The sequence below is a fragment of the Amphibalanus amphitrite genome, unplaced genomic scaffold (assembly GCF_019059575.1).
Source record: "Amphibalanus amphitrite isolate SeventyFive unplaced genomic scaffold, NRLGWU_Aamphi_draft 000556F_arrow, whole genome shotgun sequence".
NCBI classification, from domain to species: domain Eukaryota; kingdom Metazoa; phylum Arthropoda; class Thecostraca; order Balanomorpha; family Balanidae; genus Amphibalanus; species Amphibalanus amphitrite.
Genome location: NW_024882050.1, coordinates 395,796 through 419,904, shown reverse-complemented (window position 1 = coordinate 419,904; position 24,109 = coordinate 395,796). Strand labels below are relative to the sequence as shown.

Below are 24,109 nucleotides of genomic sequence, written 5' to 3'. Positions count from 1 at the left end.
GGTCAATGCCCGGTCGGCGGCGGCGGCACCTGTTTTCGTCCGCCGCTCGCTCCCCTGTTTGTCAGCCGTCTCAGCGGCTGCGTAACGGCGCCGCTCGCCGGTATGTGCGTCTGCTGAAAGTGCGTGGATTGTGCGTGTTTTTTCTAGGTGCGCCGCTTGGGAACAGGGGAGGGGAGAAAGAGAGAGGGATGGAATGTCGAACTGGGAATGATGAGAAGGACTGATTACAACGGCCGAGGAATGAGGAAGGGAGAGATGAGAGATGAAGGAAGCCGACGATCGAATCATAAAAGTAACAACTAATGACGATCAACAAGGGTATTCGGACAAGGAGCTAAAGGGAAATAAAGGAACCGGATAACTGGGAGTGGGAAAGAGAGGGAAAGGCGATCGAGAGAGAGAGGGGGATGGAGAGAGGAGAAGCGCCGACTGTCGAGTTGTTTGCGTCGCGCCGGCCGTTGCAGCCGCTGCAGCGCAGCCGGCTCTGCATTCCATCGATCCGCTCGCAGCAGACCGGACGGATTCACAGTTCAACTCCGTCGGCCGAGGAAGGCGGCTGAGACGGAAGGCTGGAGCCGACTGGAAACGGCCGGCATCGGAGCTTACAAGAACATGGCTTACCTAATTAATAACTTGAAGAGCTGTTAGAAACCTGCGGTTCGCTCTTATGGCTAACAACAAATCACGCAGTTGAGACAATCGTGCTTTGCCGATGTTGTTTGTGTTTTTGTTCACTTCAGTCAGGTTTATCACATTTCATCTCAAGGCAACTTGAAAGCCAGAGCATTGATAAATTCAAGCATCAAATTCATAGTGTAGTGAACGTATGTTAAAATATTGCATTCCAAATATGAAACTTGAACGTGAAAAATTAACATTTAAGCGCGACACTTGTGATAAGACGTGACTGTGTGAAGAGTAATAAATTGTCAGTAAAATTCCCGTTTCCGCGTACATCGCCGCCAATGTCGGGAATCAAAAGCCAAGACGTACGAGTGTATCGTGCAATCCACGAAACTTCGCTTAGTTGTCGTCCAACTCCTGTGTGCGTGTAGTAGCCCGTATCTAAAGATAGATGCTTGACCGGAGTGATTTACATCACCAGGCTGATAGTTTGCCGAACTGAATTTCGATTCCCGGTTAGCCTTATCGAGGCAAGGAAGTTCTAGAGGCTCTTCCAGTTAACAAATACGTAACGCATCGCATTAAACTATCACCACACTCTTACTGTCAGCCGATGGGACGAGATGCGAGGGGTACGACACTGGCTCTTGGGTTCACGGCGCCCCGCATTTCTCGGCTAGGTCGTCACTGTCGCGGCCAGGTACCAAAGTACCCGTACCCGTACGTTAGCAAACTTCCCTAGCCACACCGACCGTCAGTATCAGCACAAACGCCCGATCACGGTCCTATGTACAATTGTATATTACAGCAGGCGACATTTGGCCACCAGCGGGCGGCACCACGGCCACTCACACGCGGCACCGGCCCCGGTGTGCCCGGCGCAGCAGGCGTTCGGCACCCGCCCGCGTCCACCAGCACGCTTAAAGCCATTCGTTTCCAGGATGGGCCCTCGAAATGGCGGCTTTCGAACCCGCGGAGCGGTCACGTGATAGCATCCGTCAACAATTCACATCCCAAAACAAATCACATATCAGCGTCGTTGTTGTCATATGGGTAAAAGTACTCTCGACTTCGTCTATAATACGTTTGCAACATTGATAATGAGCGTATATATGGCATCGTAAGCACACACCACCAGTCGATCGTTCTTCGGGAGGAAACGCACTTCTCTATTGAGATCAATGTGGGCCGGGGCAGGCCCGCGGGCTCCTGGCAGCGCCGGCCGCTGACTCCGGCCGCCGCCGCGGCGGCGCCCCGCCAGCCGGTCGGTTGGACGGACAGACGGACAGCCCAAGGTTCCGGTGACCTCTGTGTCCGCCCCTGCCCGGCCCGGCCCGTCCTGACCTGACCTGACCCCGCCCATCCCCAGCCCAGTTCAGCCCAGCCCGGCCGCGCCACCGCTGATTACAGCTAATAGAAATATTCACGGGATTTGTCAACAATCTATCACAGTATTGTTCGTAGTGCGTGGCACTCATCGCGAGCCGCCGAACGGCGACGGCCCGGCGGCGGCGGCAGCGGGGGCGGGGGCGGGGGCGGGGGCGGCCCTAGGGCGCGCCGCCCGGCTCCGTCAGCGAGCATGTCTGCCGATACGGCTTGGGCGGCAGCTGCGGCCCGGCGCCGGCGGCTGGCAGCGGCGGCGCCATGGCGAAGTTGAAGTTGAAGTGGTTGCGGTGCGGGTGCGGGTCGCGCGCGCTCCGACTGCCCGACGACGGACTGGCCGAGCGGACGGCGCCTGTGCAGACACGGGGTGGGGGACGGGGGTCAGATACGGGACCGACGGCCGAGGAGGCGGCTGACACGGGACCTAGTGTCGCCGCCGCCACAACAGATGCTGAGCCACTGGTGGCGTCAGTCACATATTGGTTGGGAAGAAACGAGTCAGTTACCTGGTCATCAAGAGGTCAAACATGGTACAGGCACGGAACCAGTGAGATGCCATAGTTATGGAGATTTCACATTTCAATACCCTGCATTCCATACCACTGATGTTCCATATTCCCTCATTCGTTAACTACCCAAACAGATTCTGAACCATTTCCTCTTTTCATTTCATTGCTTGACACACTATCCCGAACATCTCCCACTTCCTACCCCCTCCCTTCCTCTTCGCTTCCTATCTCCCCTTTCCCTTACCTCTGTCCATGCCCATCCGTGAGAACGGATCGGTGGCCGGGTCACCGGTGGCGGGCAGCCGGCGCGGCAGGGTAGCCGGCGGCGGCGGCGGCAGCGGCGGAGAATCCACCGACGAGTTACGCCGCGGCGGCGGCACGTCGGGCGGAAAGTGCGCGTGCAACAGGCTGGCAGAGTGCATCCGCGGCAGGGTCTGGTCGCGCCGCGGCGGCCGCGGCGGCGGAGAGCTGTTGCGCGGGGGCAGCTCGGGCGCGTCGGGCGCCTGCTGGACGCGAGCAGACACGTCCGCCAGGGAGAGCTCGCGTTTGCGGCGCGGTGGCAGCGGCGGCGGTAGTGGCGGCGGTAGAGATGTCAGCGTCACTGTGCTCCCGTAACCTGCCGCCAAACGGGGGATAGGACGTCAGAACAGGACTCGGTCAGTAGAGAAGGGAACAAAGTGACTGACACTGGACTTGGAGGAGAGCTGTGGTGCGTGTAACCGTGGGTGACATGGTCAGAACTCAGAATAGTCACGAACTCAGGCGCGTAACCACGAGTCTGAAGTTACTGGGGACCATATGAAGGGCCGCGAAGACCAAATATCATATTTCAAGATCAGCCTTCGCCCGAGTGCGGGGAGGGAAGAGGACGGGGGGCGTTTTTGGCCACTTCTGCCAGTTGTTTTTGTTGCGCGTGTAGGGAAAACCGCGGCGCGCACCGCCGCGAAACTTGGTATAGCTTATGATATCTCAACTTTGCATCGTGTGTAAAAATTTTGACCCCAGGTCACCTAAGTTCAGGTCACCACTCACCAGGTCAGTAAAGTAACCATGCCTCTAAAAAAAATGTGGCTCTGTTATTCCTTTCGGATAACTGATTGGACTAAATTTACTAAAAAAATTTAAAAAAATCATACCATACAGTTTAAATCCCAGAAGTTTGAAACTAGAGCTTTTGCATGAGAAATCAGTATTAACAATTTTTATATCTCAAAGTTTTCGCATCGGTGACCTAATGTCAGGTCATTTTTACGACCTCTTCATTATAGGCAAGTCATTGGGAGAAAATTGAAATGCTCTTCTTTCATTCGACGCGTCTCGACGAGACAACCGCGATGCCGGTAACGTCAGCGTCATACAAGTTTTGAGTCCAAAGTTATGATACAAAAAGCTTGTCCGCAAAAACGCCAGCCTGGAAGATAAACCATTAACCTTAGGTCAAATCTGAGAACATTACCTACTCAGAAAGACCTTTGAAAGAGCTATCGAATGCGCTTTCCTGCAGCACTGCAGCTCTATTGGTTTCTGACTTACGTGCTGTTTTGTGAAAAGTTGTCAAAATTAGGAACAAAAGTTCGTGAAAATTTCACATTTGATGACCTCCAGTGACCTCAGTGATGACCTGATAAAAATGATATAGGTAATTTTGAAAGATACTGTAGCAAGCTATCTGTTGCTTTTTACCGCATCTTTCTAGCTTGCTTACTTACCGAGATAATCTGGTGTGGCCAAAAAGCCTCCCCCCACCATGGCGAAGTTGGCTGAGAGACCCACCCGGGCGCTGGCTAAACAAAACATCCATGGATGTTTTGTTTTGTTAACGGAAGACAAAACTATGGATAGTTTTGTCTCCCGTTGACTACAGATTACTCTTCACGTTGATTTAGAGACAATATTTCGCTAATCAAGCAAATTGAGGAGGTCGTCGGTTTTACTGGGGACGGTCCCCAGTAACCCAAAAGTTACTGGGGACCGGTCCCCAGTGTCCCCAGTGGTGGTTACGCGCCTGCACGAACTTACCCATTAGCGAACAATACGCGGTCAATGCGGACTTCCCAGCAACTGGATAGATATCAGGTATCGGATATCCTTATCTCTAACAAATATCAAGATCCGTCCTAACACCACAGGCATTCCAAACCCCTGACTTTAACTTCAACTCCGATGATGAATTGGGGTTTTTGGGCGCCCGGACTACAGTAGTCATCGGCGCCAAAAAAAAAAACTTCAACTCCAGTCCTCCGCACCAAACCATACGTCCCCATCACTCCACCCCCCCCCCCTCCTCACCCTCTCGGCACTACAACTCCTCGTTCTCTCAATCATCCTAGCCCTCTATAGACGATTCGCCCTTCCCAAATCGTTCTCTCCCATCGCCTCCCCCCTCAACCCTTCCCCACCCATCCCCTCTTCCCACCTGAGCTGCAGTTGCTGCTGGCGGTGCCCAGCACCACCGGCGCGAACACGCTGTTGTCACTGTTGGCCGTGTGCGGCGGCGAGCAGGGAGTCGACGGTGTGGGCGGGGTAAGCACGCGCGGCGTCTCCGGGTTGTTGTTGTTGGCCTCCTCGGCGATACGGGACGGCGTGTGGCGCATTGAAGGCAGCGGGTGCGGCACGTTCGAGCGGCGCGCCTTGATGCCCGGCGAGCGGAGAGAGATGCCGTCCCATTGCCGCGGCTGTGGGGGAAGAGAGAGGAGGAGTCAGAGGGGAGAGGGAGGGAGACGGGCAGCGAAATGCCGTCCCAGTGGCATGGTTGAGGAAGGGAGAGAATGGAACGGTCAGAGAAGTGCGACGAAGTGGAGAGAAGATGGACAAAATCAATTGGAGGATAGCTAAAGCTGCCATGTCCCAATGGCACAGGCGGAGGGAAGAGGGATACGATACGGTCAGGTGAGAGGGATGGAGGTCGGAGTAAAAACTGGGACACGGTCTCAGGCGCGAAAAGAAGGGAGAAATCAAACTGTGCTGGTGGAGAGCTAGAAAAAGGAAACGGAACAGAGAACCAAGGCCAGAGATAGCGAGAGGTGGGCTGCTATCTACATAGATCCACTTCATATCGATGAGCCTCGTAGGTACCACCAAGACCCGGTGATGCCTCCATTGGATGACCTGTCCTTATCGGATGCGACATGGGATACTGAAAGAGCTGCAGTGCAGTGTACACCAAATGTCATAATGTGATGTCAGTGTTTTGAGACAGTCCGTGGAAAATACACGACGCTGAGTAATCCTCAGGGAATACACAGAGCCGTGTTGACGTTTACAGTGTCGAGGTCGAGAAACTTATCACTGAGTAGTCACATGACTGGTCACGTCGATGGTTCGCAGCAATAGCATCTTTCACAGCAATAGCATATTCTTTCCCCTCCCTCCCTTTGTGTCAAATTTATCGAAATCATGATTTGTATGCCAGTCGACTCAGCTCAACAAGGTGCGAAGGAAGCGCGAACACCCGCACTGCTAGCTGCAGCTTCCTGTGCTGAGATATCGAGTCCAAAAAGCACCTCGGTGGCATTATCTCCCAAAGTCGTTTAAGAAGTTGTTTGCTTCCGTAACATTCTAAAAACAGCACGAGGGTGATCTTTCTGGGAACCGAAAACGTGTTCGCTTACGCGAAATTACTGGGAATTAGCGGTTCAGTAGGCACCAGCTAACATCAACATATGAACAGGATGAACTCATAGCAAGTTGAACATGAATATACACTTATACAGCACAAAGCTGACGGCGCGTTTCCCATGTTTAGCTATTCGTCAACGGCTCAGAGTGTTTTGAAGTCAACCTACCATGGTATTGGATGATGCTTAACAGCTTTGCGTGAGGGCTTCCTCGCTACGAAAAAAGTTGAGCAAAGCTTGTGCCTAATAAGGCGGATGCAGCTGCTTGCTAAGCAAATCAAGGCACATCGAAAACACACCCAACGGCAAGAACCCAAAATCAAATATCCACGAATACAAGATGTGCTACTTGTTAGCTCTGTTCAGTCGAGTACGTAAAAATTGACAATATGACTGTATCGCATGATACTACTCTCATCTACCCCCAACAAACTGACAACATCCTTCCCCTTCCCTTTAGATACCCGGACGACTTTTCTGCCGCTCATCCACTCACGAATTTGGGCGGCACGCGGCAGCCGCGCGGCTCGATGGTCAGGGACCGGGTGTACAGATAGTTGTTGATCTCCTCCGTCTCCTTGCCCTCCTCGAACGGCCGCAACGACTCCAGGAAGCTCTGCCGACGACAACACGGAGACAGTCAGATGGAGACAGAGGTAGACACAGGAGGAGGAATGGATAATACAGAAATGTATGAGGCGCTGACGATATGGTCATGGCCAAAGCATTTCACAAAGCCGTACATAAATCAATCATGGGACCAGCAGCCTGCGGCCAGTAGCTAACTTCACTGTCACAAAATGCAAGCTTCAGAACCAAGTACCAACATATACCGACGAGGAGACGAACGAAAAAACATTGAGGAGTGAGGACGTTCACGGCAGAATATCCTGCCAACTACGCCACACCAAACACTCAGCAAACCCCATCATCACACCCGCGCCCGTCCCCGTTCCTCCCCTGCCCCTCCCACAGCCTACTGACCCTGATTTTGGGTACGGGTTTGAGGCAGTAGGGCTGGTTCTGGTACTGCTGAATCTCGCCCGTAATCTCCGCCACCTTCCGCCGTTTGCTGAAGTTGATCAGACGATCCGACTTGGGCAGAAAGTCCGGGTTTCCCTCGTCGATGTGCAGGATGTTGGTCAGGTACATGCCTGTGGTAAGTGAAAACATACACGTCATTTTCAACAGTGGAGCAATTTCAATGTGTAGTCGGTAATGTCGTATATGGAAATACATGGAGTTAACCTCCAAATGGCCAAAATGTCGCGATGAGTCACGCATTTTACCTCTATCGGCCTAGGTCTTTAGATCGACCGTCCATAGTCTGCCGTTAGACGATCCAGCAAGGCCGATGAATTATGATGCACCGTCATGAATGTCATCGTCCTAACTAACACGCTAAACGCCACTGTCAAAGCTATAAACTATAAAAAGTGCCCACCACTTACCGAAGAACGGCACACAGGGCGGGTTGATGGAGCGCAGCTTCTCCTGGTACTTTTTGTAGTGGTCGTGGCAGAGTTCGCGGGCCTCCTCCAGCGCCCGGTCCAGCTTCGGAACGATCTCCTGCGGGAGCAGAGGGTGGTTACAAAGATGTTGCGCGCTCATATGGTAACCATGAATGGCCCCGTGGGCTGAAGAGCTGAACATGGCGGCATAACCGGCGTGTCATGATTGCGAATATAGGCCGCGGTTGCAGGAGTTATTCAACATGCCTACGGCTGTTACTTCTGCCAATCGACCGGTTGGTGACTCACCAGGAATAAAGAGGTTGGCTAGAAAAATGTTCGATCCTAAAAGACCTTGCTCCCACATCCCGTCATTCCATTCCTTTCTCCCTTCCCTGCCCTTCATCACCCTCCCTTTCTTTCTTCCTTCCCTTCATTTCCTTTCTCTATTCTCATTCCCTCTCATTCCTTTACTTCTCTTGCCTCCATCCCTCGCAGTCAGCTCACTCTCCCTCCTCGACTTCCCCGCTCTCTCACCTCGAATGTGAGCGTGAGCCGGTGTACGGCGGCACTGTCGAGTGCCGCCACCACCTCCAGCACGCCGCTGAAGTTGTTGAGCTCCTGCAGCACCACCATGATCTCGATGATGCGCGACACGACGGCGCGACGCTCGTCGATGTTGTCCGTGTCGACCACGCACTTCTCCAGCCACCGCGTCACCTGGGGGAGGGGGGGGGGATGTTAGAGCGAAGGACTGGGATGGGAGCCGAGGGACAATTACATGTGTTTCGGAGGGACCGAACGAAGGAAGCGCGCCAGCCTCCTTCCGAGGCTAAAGAGTTATTATGCCAATTTTCGCGACATTATTTGTCACTATTTCTCAAATAGGCACCGGAATACAGGGCAAACAAACAAAATAACAAATATAATGAAGCGTGTATGTAGTTTTAAAAAAGTGAACCGGTCATCCTCCATTACGTCCTATCCAGCGCGCTTCTTCCAAATTCCTCAAACTACCCTTCCCTACCTCTGCGACGGGCCTCCCTCCCATTCCCCAAGCTCTAGCTGTGCCGTTACCCAAACATCAACGTCCCAGGCCAATCCTTACATTGGTATTGTGGTGAATCATTCGGAGCAGGTTGGGCGACGCCTGCTGCTTGTTCTCCTTGGTCCACACTGAGCCGACCAGCTCGGCCGGTTTGACGGCCCGGTACAGGTCGAACTCGAGTAGGGTCAGCTGGCGCGCCACCTCGATCGGGTGCAGCAGCAGCAGCAGCATCACGCCAGAGTCGTCCTGTCGGGAGCGGGGAGGGAGTTTTATCATGCTCAAATTCTGGTAAAAAGATAACCTAACAAAGCAACATCGAAGGAAAACTGACAGTCTGGACAGTAGTTGTGTTAGCCCTCGCACGTAGCAAACAATCACTTCGCCTTAAATTTCAAGCCCCGAGTGAGAAAGCAACATAAGCAGTGGCTTTGCTTTTTGTACACAATCCCGCTCACAATCATCCCAAAAGACACACCATATATTCGGCAGCAAACCAAAGAAACCACATCCAGTAACAACACTCGTTGGCACCATCGGCAAATCCTCACCACCCTCATCATCCAAACCCCCTCATCCCATCCACACCCACCCACCGGCTACCACCCACCCCCACCGTTCGGAATGCCAAAATCTATGTCTATGTCTACCACCCATTGTCCCCCTCCCAGTTCGTACCGGCGGGTGTTTCCAGTCGTCCTCACTCTTGTAGACGTGCCACTCGGTGGGCGGCGGCGACCGGTCCACACCAAACACCACCTCCGGCTTCAGCTCATCACGCTTTTTCTGCGGGACGAGCGGGACGGTGGAGGTACTCAGTGACGGTGCACATACCAGAGGGAAATGCTCGGGTACGGTGGGGGGCGAATAGGTAACGGCCAGGGTAAGCAGTTAATACGATGATCAGTGGACAATATGGTGAGACGATGCTGATAGTTATTAACCTCCCAATAAAAACAAAACATACTTATTTCTTCTATAGATAGATAACGAACGCGTAGAAAACGAAATATACGATGAATCCGGCCCATTTTATAGGCCCGCTCATTCAACACATTATTTCACAGCATGGTGCAGCTATGAAAAAGTCAGCATTATCGATGCATGCACACGGATTTCCAGGGCAAGCACATATTCATAAAAACGTCCTTTGCCGTAGCAGCACCAATCGGCGACTGAAACTCCCCTCACAAGCCATCAGTTCCCACCTCTCTCGGCCCCGCCTCTCTCACCTTCCTCTGGATGATCTTGGTGATGCTCTCTGCCCACTTGCGCATCACCTTGCCCCGGATCTCCGTGAGGAAGCTCTCCAGCCGCAGCAGCAGCTTCTGATCGCGCTCAAAGTCGTAAAAGTGGTGGTCCACCCAGTGTCTCAACACGTTTAACACCCTGAACGGAGTCGGCCAACGGTTAGAGACTGATGATCGATACAAGGGCGGAAGGCAGTTTAGGGCTCGCGATCGAAAATACATCTTGAGGGTTGGTTGTACTTTGATGTGTTAAGTGTTCACACAACTTCAGCACAAGCATAATTAACCTTATAAACGTTATGTGAATGAGCTTCAGCAATCCTACAAACCAACCGATGGCCTCATATCGAATAGAAGCCATAGCGATATTTACCACAAGAGACCCACAAATTTGTATGTCACTGCACAGCCACCTGAACGTCGCCTGTACGAGTCCAGATTGTCGCCGTCACTCACCTGAACTTGACGGGCTGGCTGTACTCCTTTCGGAAGCGTTTGTTGTCGTCGCGCAGTGTGGCCTTGACGGCCTTGGTGTCGAGTCCGGTCGGTGTGGGCGACTGGTCGGCCAGCGCTGCCGGCTCCGGGATGTTGTAGCGCTTCAGCAGCAGCGTCAGCAGCTCCTGCGGCAGGACGAGCACAGGGTTAGCAGCTCGAGCAGCGGGACAGTTAACGGTCGACAAAGTTATCGCATGCATATATTGGAAGACAAAGCTTGGTAGCACGACACAACGTATTCAAAGCGTTCAAAGCCTTTTCAAAGGGACAAAGATACCTTGAAATGTGGTCCAAATAAATACATAGACAAACGTATAGCAAACAATGTAAATGCCGAACTGAAAACAAAGCTAAACTACCAGTTAATAAACCCTAAAGGCCGGGCTCCACTACGCGTTTTTTTTACGCGCGTTTTATCCGAGACATCGGTTTTTGCGTGAAATCGGTTTTGCAATTTGTCGGTTTTTGCGTGATATCGTTTTTTGCTTGTCATCCTGAAGCACGTGACATTATTGTTGTCATTAAACCCAGGCTCCACTACGCGGAAAATCACACTTTGTTTATTTTGAGCCTATAAAGAAGGTGTTTTGCAAGTAGGAACATTTAATAAAAAGTAAGCCAAACTTTTATAAAATAGTGTCTTGCACATGTTGCTAGCCTTGCACCTATGATAAACTTGCTTAAATACATAACTTGTTTCATAGCTAGCCACTGGTGGCTGAAGAGGGCAAGGGATTTTTTATTCTTAACATTCCGCCTACCTATGGCAATGCACCCGACTGGAAAACATCCATATACTAGCTGGACGCTCGTGAGACCTTCATGCGCCGAAACTCGACACAAGCAATTTTGAGCTGAAATTTCTGCATCACTTACCATGAAAGTTGGGCGCCTATTTGTGCCGAAATAATCCACTTTTACATAAAGCGCGTGTGCACTGTGCACATCATTCTACCGACCACTCATCTATCACCACTCCGCCAATTTCTATTTGAATTAAAACCATTTTCCCCTGCATTGACACTGCTTTAAGCGCAAAATGAAATATGTAGGGTTGCTATGTTACCTTCACTCATCCTCTTTACACTAAAAAACTTCTACAAAAATTTCCTAGCTTCAACACAAGAATTAAAAACATATTTAACGACGTCAAAAACAAACACAAAAGTACATTCACATTGTTTGCCGCAGCGCACAAGTCATGTCTCCCGGCCGAGATCACGCAAAAAACGATGAAAAGTTCAAATAATTGAACTTTTTATAGGTACGAGATTTCCGAGTTTGCGTGACATCGTCATGCGTTTTACCGAGATTTCCTTAAAATCGGTACGGAATTTGCAAGTTGTCGTGTTTTGCGTGACATCGTTCCCAGTGTAGCTTGCCCAATGTTGAGCAATGATGCGAACTTTTTTTCGGGAACGATTTCACGCAAAAACCGATGTCTCGGATAAAACGCACGGAAAAAACGCGTAGTGGAGCCCGGCCTTAATTCCCCTTCACCCCCCACCAGATGATCGTTTGACCCACCTGTGCGGTGCAGAAGCTGCGGAATGTGGTAAGGAAGGTGCGCACGAACATCGGGTCGGCGTACATGTGGTACGTCAGACGCTCCGTCAGCTTCGTCAGCGTGGCGCCCTGCAAAGGATACGGAGAGGCGGGTCAGCATGGGGACCGTGATACAGCGACCACTCACTACACGTCTCAGGGCCCATACACGCCTAGCCGGGGTACCGAAACGGGCCAGCATGTGGCCCGTGCTGCAGCAGCCAACTCACCGCACTTGAGACCCCACATACGCCACAGCACTTATCACTTTGTCGACAAATAGGGTCATGTATAACCATCGTGCATCAGACGTGCAAGCCACTAACCATTCAAGCCGGCGCCGCCGTTCAAACATTGGATATTACAATTTGGAATCAAATCGTTTGAATTCTTCTGTGTAAGCGCGCCCATCAGGCTGTTGGTGATCTTCTTGAGGGGGAAAAATCCAGCCTTATGCACGACCAATGACCATCAAAACCACCGGCGGTGCCCACATACGCCGTCTCCTCCCTCTTTATTCTCCAATTCCACCGTTTCCCTTCTATACCAGTACAACGAATTACCAGCGCGTTTATGTCTCGTCAACCACCCCCGTCCCGTCCATCTGTCAGAGCATCCCCGGTCCCATCTCATCCCCTCCCTCCCTAACTCTCCCTTTCCCTCAACCCTAACCCACCTTGATGAGCGGCACTCCGCCCGACTCGGGCTGCTCGAGCACGATGTTCTCGGGGCTGTCGGGCTCGGCGAACGGGTACAGCTCCGGGTCCGGCAGACGCAGCGGGTTCTTCTTCTCCTCGTCCAGCAGGATCATGTCCAGCGAGCGGTCCAGCATGCTGTACAGCACACGGGGAGGGTTTGAGGTTAGACGGAGGCCGGAAAGGGAACTGTCGTTGGATTGCATATCTTAAATTTATACACCCCGTAAGTTGGCTACATCAGTAGTTAGACAACATACCCTGAGGTGCAAGTTAGGCCCCAGTGTCATTGCGCATCTATAGTAACACTAACGTAATATAAAATTGCATCAATGTATGACGTGAGAAACAAACAGCAGCATTCACACATTATTGCTCAATTATAGCACACGTATATTAACAGCAGGGTAGCATTTAGCGACCGGGCGTACCTTTTTGTGTTGAGCATGATGAGACTGGCCATCCACTCGTTCTTGTCTTGCGCCGTTTTGGCGAAGAGAATCACACTGCTCTGTTCCCGCGGCGCGATCTCAAACGTAAACCGCAGATCTGCCGGAAAACACGCGAGCACGGGTTACACCACGCGGAAGGAGTCAGGCGACAGTAACGCAGGACCAGGATACTGAATATGCGGGATGAATATGATGATGAGTATGAATATGGAGAGTACGCGCTGGCGAGCTGACCTGTGTCCGCCTCACAAGCAGCAACGATGCCAAAAGTTGGACGACTGCTCGCAAAAGTTAACCTTATGCTTGTATAATGCGTAAGCAGGCAAAATCATCCACCTTTATGCATCGGGAAGTGGCACGTTTATGAAAATTGACAGGGAAGCCTGCCGTGTGCGAGGATTCAGGCAACTCCCTGCGTAAAAGGTAATGGTGAGTCTTCTCCCTGAACACGTCCGATTTAGTAAGTTACAATCAAGCACAAACGTCACTGGCATTTGACCCTAGCCCCTGTCCGGCTCCCCGGCCCCCAACACTTACCATCGCTGTCCTCGCGGTCCTTGATTTCCACCTTCCTGATCTGGAACTTCTCCTTGAGCCGAAACTCGGCCACGGGGCCGGTGACTGACGAGCGTCGACTGTTGGGCTTGCAGAGCACGATCAGACCGTCGAACAGAAAGACATGCCGCTCCGTCAGCTTACGGCCGCTGCCTACCTTACCCAGAACACCCTCTGTGGGCAGAGAAGGGCCGCAGGGTCAGGTCATAGGCAGTTCGAGCGGGAAGACACAGTGAGTACGTCAGAATCAGGTCATACGCTGGGGTATCTGCCTGGTAGTGTGGTTGGCGGAGAGGCCAGTTAGCGCAGCTCTGCGTTTTGTGTGTGTGCGTGTGTGTGTGTGTAAGTAATAAAAATTAAAAATAAGTGAGCCAAAATTGAAAAGACCACAACAACATCAGATGGTGCGTAGTGCTTTACGTATATGTCAGCGACTCAACTGCAGTTGAGCACAAGACACCTGATTTGACAGTCCCCTTCTAACGGCCCCTACCATACCATTCACCACCCAGTCCCACCATTACCGCCCCACAATCACCGCCACAGCTCGACCCCTCCATGACCCCATTCATTCGCCCGTTCCGCACCTTTCACGAACTCGCTGCAGCCGCACTGGCTGATGTCCTTGCCCTCCCAGCCGTCAATGGAGCGCTGCACCTCGTTCATCTTCTGCAGGCTCGCCTGGCGCAGGGAGCGATTGTTGCGCGCCGGGGGGTCGCCGGCCTTGCGGCGCGGCAGCACCGTGACGCCGCTGTTGGAGACGATGCGCTCCAGCTGAGTCTGCAGCGGTTTCAGCATCCCCTGCGCCTGCTCCAGCACCTCGCGGTCGTCCTCCGTCTGCGCCAGGTGGCACAGCATCTGCGGGAAGAGGCAGAACGAGGTTAGATGGGATACGGAGACAGACGATGTGGACAGTTGAGGTAGCGGGTTTTCTTGCATAAGGTTGCTCTGCAAAAAAACGCGCGGGCTGTGATTCGGTGTCTGCACTTTTGGCTAAGAGCATATAAGGACTGACCCTGAGCAGAGTTCAATGTAAGATGCACCTCAAAAGTCCGGCAAGCCTTTACCAACACTGAAACCTAAATCACAACCATTACCAATGCACATTTCTCCCCAATTGACCACATACCACAAGGAGCATCCAGTTCTCACCTTGATATTATCGAAGTACTTGAGCACGTGCGCGACGGGCAGCAGCAGCAGCTTGGGCAGCACGTACTTGACCGCCTCGCGGAACCCGTGTCCGGCCGTGCCCAGGCGGTTGTAGATCTCCGTCTGCTCCAGCAGCGAGGACAGGTGCTCTCGACACTGCGGCTCCAGCACGTCTGTCGTGTACTTCTCGTACACGTCAAACTCTGAGTCCTGAGGCAGGCAGGGAACGGGGCGGGTGGTGGTTATAACACACCAGCTTCTCTCCTCTCGTACAGGTCAAACTCCGATTTTTGCAGCGGTACAGGACAGGCAAGAAACTGGGATGGTGAGGTTATGAAAAAAAGGGTTGTGCGTTCTTTTATATATGTCAGATTCCGAGTCCTGTAACGGCAAGGAACGGGCAGGTGGGGTTGATAAACACAGTCGCACGCTTTCTTCTTGTACACGTCAGGGTTTTGCCGTGGCACGGATATCCGACTGGGTAGGATGTAGCGATATGTGAACACCCTCGTGGTGGTAATGAGCTGAACGATATTCCAGCTGCTCGTGTAAATCAAAAAGGACCTAAAGAAGATGCCACAGAGCGGGGGCTATCAAGATCCCAAGCCAGACTGCAGCTAGACAACACCCTCAAACACTCTCAAATCAACTCTAATAGCCTACCGACCACCAATTGCTCCACTCACCTCCGCCAGCTCCTCGAAGCAGCTTCCGACGCTCAGGTGCCAGCCATCATCGGTCATCTCCAGCGTGTCCTCCAGCTGACCCAGCACGGTGGCAGTGCACTCGTACACGTCAGACAGGTTGCTGAAGATGAGCTCCATGTCGCGCGGGGTGGTCTGGTTGGTGCGCTCGATCTGCACCTTGAACACCTTCAGGATGAGGTTCAGGTCGCGCATGTACTGCTTCTCCTCGAGGATGATCTCTTTGACGGCCTCGTCGTAGTTGATAGCCGTGACCGGCTCGTCCTCGATGGCGGAGAAGGCGGATACGTCGTCGTCTTGCTCGAACATGTCCATGAGCACCTGACGGACGGCGGCGGGGAGCGGCGTGTCAGACGTGGGAGGGCGTGACAGATGGGGCGTGACTGACGGGCATAACAGATGGGGTGTGACAGACTTCATGGGTCAGACACAACCATGACAGACAGACACCTGACGGAAGGGTAGGGGATAGATACAAAGGCGAGGCATGACATACGGTACACGGTCAGACACTATGTCGGGTTAGGTGGGGCAGTGAGAGGCACCACGGCAGGACAGCGGGGGCGTGGCTAAGACAAGTATGGAAAAAGTGAAGGTGTAACAGCTGTGGGAAGGCAGACGTGGGGGCGCGGACGACACGGGTATGACAGACGTGTGGAAGGCAGACATGGGGGCGCGACAGACCGATATGTCAAACTGGGCTAAGGCAAGTTTATCAGAAGTGCTGCTAGTAGGTGGATCAGTGGGTCGTGGTGTCACAGCAAAGAAGACGGAGACGACCCGCGTCAAGTCAGAAGAATGAAAAAATCTGGAAAGCGCATACCCAGCTACGTCCTATGAAAAATCATGTCGCAAGATGATCTTGCGACATTATTTTAAGATGTATCGACGGACGCTTAGCTGACCATGTTATTTTACAATATTTTGTAGGAGCATTTCCTACCGAAAGAGATGCGCTGAGATCCATACTCAACGGGAATCGGTGAGATTGTTGTAGCGGACTGAGCCGGAGCGGGTTGGCCTGTGCCTTGCTAGACAGGTGGCGCTAGTTGTGGACACAGGTGGCGACGATGTCCCTACTGACCATTGGATGGTGGCGCCACCCTAAGCCAGTGGTGGCGCAGAAAGCAAGGCCCTATATGCAGAAAGTCCAGTGCGCCGCCCATCGACGTGGCGTTTTTTGGCTGTGTGGCGCCGGCGTGAAACGCATGGAGTTTGTGCGCCGCCGTTCGCCACAATGTGATTCGGTGGAAAAACTTTGAAACCTACATACTACAATCTACATTCTACATTCTACGTTGCTACACTGCTACTACTTCTATCTACGGTCCGCATTTCTCCGCTATGCCGCTGTCTTATTTGTCCGTTCCTACCACCAATTGTTCACCCAAACAACTTTGCCTTACCATATCGTTTTCGCCGTTGGCACGCTGCCAGATGACCCTTTTGCCATGAAAGCCTGAATATATTATTTATTTGTTTTTATTTGTAGTGTCTCAAAGCCCTAACCGTTTCCCACAACAGTTTCAAAGTTTCCACAGCCTAGTGATATGGTTGTAGGTCTATGCAAGAGTTTGTCAGAATGCCAAAGGACTTTCCGAACATGATGCTGTTGTTATGAGTGTATCTCATTTGAAGATTCTGTCTTGATCGCCCGAAGAGGCTTCTCAGGGTGTAGGTCGTGTAAATGACAGTTTCTTGTGGCGAGAAGTTTTGTACTTGCTGCTGAGAATTGCAATTGTGACTCAGTTCCTGATTGGTGTTGTGCTGTTAAATCCAGAACATGTCTGTAGCACAATTGAAACAGAAGCGAGGCAGATTGTTGGCTGCACTGACCAGGGTCAGGAGGAGGGCTTTCGTCTTGATTGATACCAGAGGTAGTCGGACTCAGCTAGCTTCAATCGTCCATGAGCTTGATCAGGCACTCGAGCAGTTGGAGGAGATGACAGATAGTTTAGTTTCTGTGCTGACATCTCAAGAGGAAGTTGATCAGGCAAGAGTGTATCAAGCAGAAGCAGACAGGCAGCATGAAGAAGCGGTAACCCGGATTGAAGTGCATTTGAAGGAGAGGAAGGATGATCCACCATCAGTTACATCAAAGCAGGCGTCAGACTCTGCAGCATCGGACAAGACGTCAGCATCCCGGCTGGCAGAGATAGAGGCCAAGGTGAAGCAGCTAGAGCTGGAGCAGCTGCAGCAAAGGCTTGAGACGGAGAAGGAAGAGCAACAGATCCAGAGGAAGATGAAGCTACAAGAAGCAAAGGATGCTCATGCAGCCGCCGAGCTGCGTGCACAGTTGGCAAGAGCAGCTGAAGATGACCTAGCGTGGGACCGAAGAAATGATTTCTGTGGTGAGACCAAGGTCTGTGAAGCCCAAGGGGCACCTAGTGAAGAAGCTGGCTCGACTCATCTCAGCCGAGCCATCCCACCAGCTGCACGAGCTGTCCAAGGGGCAGCCACTGTTGAAGTAGCCGGTCCGTCTCGTCCCAGCCACACCATCTCACCGGCCGTTGGAGCTGTCCAAGGGGTAGCCACTGTTGAAGAAGCCGGTTCGTCACGTCCCAGCCACACCATCTCACCGGCCGTTGGAGCTGCCCAAGGGGCACTCGGCGCCGACACAGCTGATTTGTTCTATTACAGTCATGTTCCCCCACCGGCTGTTGGAGCTGCCCGAGGGGCACCCACTACTGAACTAGCCGGTCAGTTTCGACCCACAGCCAGTGATGCAGTCGCCCAAGGGGCGCCCTGTGTTCCGTCGCTGCTGCACAATAGTCTTCCACGCTTGACTCTGCCGAAGTTCGGCGGCGAGCCGGCCGAGTGGCCGAAGTGGTGGGCTTCTTTTAACCCGCGCCCGGCTGGGGGTCCTGGATTTCCACGCCCTGCTGGGGGGGGGGTGTTTGAACACCCCCCCCCCCCTTCTAACTTGGCTCCTGGGCCACGTAGCGATACGCGGAAGGCGGCGTTCGAAAGAGCGTCAAAAATAATGAGGAAATCACTTCAGTCAATTTTTTGGTCAGGTCAAAGGTCAGGTCACCAGAGGTCATTGAAGGCAAAATTTCGCCGATTTCCAGGTCGAATGTCGAAAATTTCCAAGAAGCCAACGCATAACTCGGAAACCAATAAAGCTACAGCTAACAGCACCGCGGAAAAGCGCATTCGATAGCCCTATTAACGCCCTTTCTGAGTAATACTCTCAGATTTGACCTAACGTCAACGGTTTTGCCTGCAGGGGGCAAAAACTGCAAAAATAGCCGATTTTTTCGGAAACAGTTTTTCTGCAATAACTTTTAACCCAAGCATTGTATGAGCTTACTTTTACCGGCATCGTGTTCCTCTCGTCAAGACGCATCGAATGAACTATAATTTGACCTTGAAAGGTCAACTTGAAAATTTGACCTCAGGTCAAGGTCATGACCTGACCGGAAAGGGTCATGTTGCATATCAGTCGGTCCGTATCGTCGAGCTGAACACATCTAAGGCGTTTTCATCGCTCTAGCATGCCTCTATCAACAGTTATTTGCAAAAAACTGTTAGATACCATTCGTGACCTAAGATGACCTCAGGGCATAAACAGGGGTCACGGACACCATTTTCATGTTCAGTGTGTCTAAACCACTTGTAATTCAGTGTTTGGGAGTGTTTATAATGTCTTTCATCCAAAGGAGGCGCATTTCAATTTTCTCCCATTGACTTATAATGGGGAGGTCGCAAAATTGACCTGACCTTAGGTCATCGATATCAAAATTCTGAGATATACATTTTGTACATGCTATTGCTCTTAGCAATCGCTGAAAGTTTCAAAGCGATCGGTCACTCGGTGTAGCTATGACAGACATTGAAACTTTTTATGAGGTGAGGTCACTTCAAGTGACCTGGTGACCTGACCTTGAATGACCTTGGTCTGAAATTTTCACAAAATGTGTAGAATTGATGTATGATAAGGTGTACCAAAAACGGCGGCGCTCCGCGCCGCCGTTTTTGAGATATTCGCGAAAAACCACAAGGGGGGATGTTCAAACACCCCCCCCCCAGCAGGGCGCGGGTTAAAGTTTTAGTACATGAACAGATCTCACTCTCCCCAACAGAAAAACTGATACACCTGCAAGCATCAGTGGTGGGTACTGCTAAGCTCACCATCAGTGGGATGATGTTTGATGGGGCCCTATATGAAGAGGCGGTGCATGCTCTGCAGGACAGGTTTGGCCGCCAGGAAGATGTCGTACACGCGTACCTGCAAGAGATCTTCTCCTGCCCTGCGCCCTCCCAGCTAGATCCTGTTGGACTAGAGCGCCTGCACGCATCAGTCCACTGTGCTGTCATGATATTCAGGAGTCTCGGCTACGATGGGGATCTGAATAGTTTCGAGAACCTCAGACGAGTTGTTCAAAGGCTCCCATCTGAGATGAAACGTCTATGGGGAGAATATGTCTTGAACCTGGGAGAGAGGCCGACACTGGTGCACTTTGACGAATGGCTTCGCAGGCAGGTCAGGGTGGCCCTCAATTACGCTGCCGTGTCTTCACAGCAGAATATGGCGACTGGCAAGAAGCCGGCAGGACAGCCTCAGCGGTGGAAGGGCGACGTGAAGCTGAGGCCCGTCCAAAGAAGTGCTCTGGCCACAGAGATTGATACATCAGGCACGACTTGTGTATGCTGCAAGGAGCAGCATGAGGTGACAACGTGTCCGATTTTCTTGAAGAAATCGGTTGATGAAAGAGCCCACTTCATCGCCAGTGCGAGGTGCTGTTTCTTCTGTCTGAAGGCTGGACATGGCGTTCGGCACTGTCGCTCGGCAAGGCCGTGCGGCATCGACAGCTGCAAGATGAGACATCATCAGGTGCTCCATGGCAGCAAGAGGGTCGACCTCAGGAACACTGGCCAGCGCGTGGTAGCAGCAGCATCAGTGAAGGCGGGCGCGACCACAACCCTGCTGCAGGTCGTACCAGTCACCGTCCTTGCCAGTGGTGGCAAGGAAAAGCAGGTTTGGGCTCTACTAGACCCTGGTTCTCAGACTTCACTGGTGTCCGAAGAGGTAATGACACAGCTGAATCTTCAAGGGGAGCCACAAACCCTCCGCCTGCAAAACGTGGAAGGATGCGGGCGCCTCCAGAACTCCGTGAAGATGAAACTGGAGCTCAAGGCGTCAGGTGGCGACGGATCAAGAATAGTGGTCCCTGAAGTTTTCTCCGTCAGGGACATCAACGTCACGGTTCCAGAGCTCCTTGACAAGAGGATCGAATGGAAGCACCTGCTGGACCTCGACCTTCCAGACTGCTCAGGGAAGAGGGTCGATCTTCTTCTCGGCGCCAACGTCCTTGAAGCGGTGCTTCAGCTGGAAGCGAGGACAGGGAAGGCGGGCCAACCGGTGGCCATCAGAACCGCCTTCGGGTGGACGCTGACGGGCACGGTGAAGGGATTCCTGCCAGAACGAACGCGCCAGGTGATGCTGATCAGGAAGATGGCTCCAGACGATCAACTGTCAGCAGCACTCCGGGAGTGGTGGAGCACGGAATCGTTTGGGAGCAGGTTTGAAGGCCAGGATGCCAAATCTCCCCAAGACGTCAGAGCCGTGAAGATCATGGAAGACACAACCAGGAGACTGGACAATCGCTACGAGACGGGACTCCTGTGGATGAGTGATGATGTGTGCCTACCTGATAACAAGATGATGGCGGCCAACCGGCTGTACTCCCTGGAGAAGACCCTAATGCGACAATCTGAGAAAGCGGAAGCTTGTAAGAAGGTTGTCGAGGGTTACGTCGAGCGCGGATTCGCTCGCAAGCCAACCCCAGAAGAAGATCAAGAAGCACACCGCAGGAAGTGGTACCTGCCACATCATGGTGTAACGAACCCCCGGAAGCCCGGGAAGCTCAGAGTAGTGTTTGATGCGGCTGCCAAGTGTGGCAACACTCCTCTGAGTGAGGGTGTGATGAGAGTCGGTGGGCGTATCGACAAAGCGCCTGTGACCTATTCGACTCGCCACCCGGTGATCCTGCCATCGAGAGACGACGTTACTCGCCTGGTAGTGACGCACTGCCATGTGAAGGTTCTTCACTCAGGACAAGAAAGAACGTTGACAGAAGTCAGGAAGACATATTGGATTCTGAAGGCCCGCTCGACAGTCCAGAGGATCCTACACAAGTGTACCGTGTGCAAAAGACGAAGAGCGATCGCGCAGGTCCCAAGAATGGCAGAGCTGCCGGCCAGCCGGTATGACACGTCCAGAGCCTTCAGCACGGTAGGAGTCGACTACTTCGGGCCAATGTTCGTGAAGAAGTACAGGAGGACCGAGAAGAGATACGGCGTCTTGTTCACCTGCTTCTCGACCCGCGCAGTACACCTGGAGGTAGCAAACGCTTTAGATACGGACAGTTTCGTCATGGCACTGAGGAGATTCATGGCAAGGAGAGGGAAGCCAGACTCAATGTACTCCGACAATGGGACGAACCTCGTCGGAGGTGAACGTGAGCTCCGTGAGTCTCTACATGAACTCGACCAAACTCGCATTACTGACGAACTGAGTCAGGAGAACATTAAGTGGACTTTCATGCCTCCCAGCGCCAGCCACATGGGCGGCGTATGGGAAAGGCTGGTGGGCAGCGTAAAGCGCGCGCTCAGAGTAACTATCGGATCTCAGTGTGTGACCGATGAAGTACTCCACACTGCTCTGCTCGAGGTGGAGTCAATGATCAATGGACGGCCGCTGACACACGTCAGTCCTGACAGTACGGATGTTGAGCCACTGACGCCAAATCACCTTCTGCTCGGGTGTGCCAGCGCCAACATGTCTCCTGGCATATTTCAAGACAGAGAGATCAGCAGCAAACGACGTTGGCGTCAGTCACAAGTACTGGCAGAACATTTTTGGAAGAGATGGCGAAATGAATATGTACCAACACTAGCCAGTCGGCAGAAGTGGTTGCGCGAGAGAAGAAATCTCAAAGTTGAAGACGTCGTGCTGATGATTGAGGCAGACTCGCCACGCGGGTTCTGGCCCCTGGCCCGGGTTACAAGAGTGTTCCCGGGCTCGGACGGAGTAGTTCGTACCGTGGAACTGATGGCAGCGGGGGGAGGCAAGTACCGGCGCCCGGTCAGCAAAGTGTGCCTCCTGGAGGAGGCTGAATAAGCTCAGAACTGTTCTGTGTCAGAACTGTGTTGAAGGATGGCTGTTATGTTGGTGACGACAGTGTTGTCCTATCACGTATATCCCAAGTATCCTATGTTTTCCTTTTGTTTCTTCCTAACAGATCCCTCCTGATGGCGGCTAGCTGCGGCAGAGGTGCTCGTCGGCTGAGGCGAGCTGGAGTCCTCCGAAGATGCGTCCGGGGACGCTCATCGGCCGCGGCGGGCTGGTGTTCTCCGGAGCTGTGGCGGAGACGCTCGCCGGCTGCGGCGAGCTGGTGCTCTCCGAGGCTGCGGCGAGCTGGTGCTCTCCGAGGCTGCGGCGAGCTGGTGCTCTCCGAGGCTGCGGCGAGCTGGTGCGCTCGTCGGCTGCGGCGAGCTGGTGCTCTCCGAGGCCGCGGCGAGCTGGTGTTCTCTGGAGCTGTGGTGGAGGCGCTCGTCGGCCGCGGCGAGCTGGTGCTCTCCGAGGCTGCGGCGAGCCGGTGGTTCTCCGGAGCTGGTACTGCGGGAGCTCGCCTGCCGCACGGAGCTGGTGGCAGTGGGCGGCGGAGATGACTGCTGCTCTCCGGAGCTGTGACTTCGGCAGCGAAGCCGATACCATGCGAGGCGTGGTGTCTTCAGGATGAACGCTGTATATGTGTGCGCGCGGCTGTGGCTGTTGAGTGGGCAACGTACCGAAGAGGTTTTGTGTTCAGGCTTCCGTTATCCCCGCTCAACGAGGTGTCATTACGACACCGGGGGGAGGATGTAGCGGACTGAGCCGGAGCGGGTTGGCCTGTGCCTTGCTCGACAGGTGGCGCTAGTTGTGGACACAGGTGGCGACGATGTCCCTACTGACCATTGGATGGTGGCGCCACCCTAAGCCAGTGGTGGCGCAGAAAGTCCAGTGCGCCGCCCATCGACGTGGCGTTTTTTGGCTGTGTGGCGCCGGCGTGAAACGCATGGAGTTTGTGCGCCGCCGTTCGCCACAATGTGATTCGGTGGAAAAACTTTGAAACCTACATACTACAATCTACATTCTACATTCTACGTTGCTACACTGCTACTACTTCTATCTACGGTCCGCATTTCTCCGCTATGCCGCTGTTTTATTTGTCCGTTCCTACCACCAATTGTTCACCCAAACAACTTTGCCTTACCATATCGTTTTCGCCGTTGGCACGCTGCCAGATGACCCTTTTGCCATTAAAGCCTGAATATATTATTTATTTGTTTTTATTTGTAGTGTCTCAAAGCCCTAACCGTTTCCCACATTGTGTTACATTCGCTACCTATTGGTTGCTGATGAGCTGGTCTTGAACTAGACAAGACGATACACAATTATGCATTCTGGATCGCAATATTTTTGGAAAATAGCTATAGAAGCATTAATTTCCAAGGGAATACAAATATCTAAAAAATTAGCGGACCAGACATTTTTTCTAATTTGCCACAGCTGCAGTCGCACTGTGCCATGCCTCTCAGTTACCATCCAGCACGAGTATATAAAACTGTCTGTCTAGACGCCACT

General features: G+C 52.7%; 1 protein-coding gene across 5 annotated transcripts in view; it reads right to left on the bottom strand.

The window, feature by feature from the left end:
• Positions 1-1,401: 1,401 nt before the first annotated feature.
• LOC122393829 (son of sevenless homolog 2-like) overlaps positions 1,402-24,109 on the bottom strand; it is a 28,710-nt gene continuing 6,002 nt past the window's right edge. For 3 of the 5 annotated variants that reach the window (XM_043390237.1, XM_043390233.1, XM_043390234.1), the window contains 18 exons: positions 15,460-15,798; positions 14,774-14,983; positions 14,209-14,479; positions 13,604-13,795; positions 13,046-13,163; positions 12,596-12,752; positions 11,902-12,009; positions 10,336-10,499; positions 9,862-10,018; positions 9,308-9,415; positions 8,693-8,878; positions 8,122-8,304; positions 7,585-7,702; positions 7,118-7,287; positions 6,630-6,749; positions 4,933-5,191; positions 2,761-3,132; positions 1,402-2,359 (listed from right to left, as the gene is read on the bottom strand). In XM_043390237.1, coding sequence (XP_043246172.1) covers positions 2,172-2,359; positions 2,761-3,132; positions 4,933-5,191; positions 6,630-6,749; positions 7,118-7,287; positions 7,585-7,702; positions 8,122-8,304; positions 8,693-8,878; positions 9,308-9,415; positions 9,862-10,018; positions 10,336-10,499; positions 11,902-12,009; positions 12,596-12,752; positions 13,046-13,163; positions 13,604-13,795; positions 14,209-14,479; positions 14,774-14,983; positions 15,460-15,798 — 3,420 coding nt within the window. In that variant the 3' untranslated portion in view covers positions 1,402-2,171. The remainder of the gene's footprint in view (positions 2,360-2,760; positions 3,133-4,932; positions 5,192-6,629; positions 6,750-7,117; positions 7,288-7,584; positions 7,703-8,121; positions 8,305-8,692; positions 8,879-9,307; positions 9,416-9,861; positions 10,019-10,335; positions 10,500-11,901; positions 12,010-12,595; positions 12,753-13,045; positions 13,164-13,603; positions 13,796-14,208; positions 14,480-14,773; positions 14,984-15,459; positions 15,799-24,109) is intronic. The other 2 variants (XM_043390235.1, XM_043390238.1) reach the window with 1 other exon arrangement.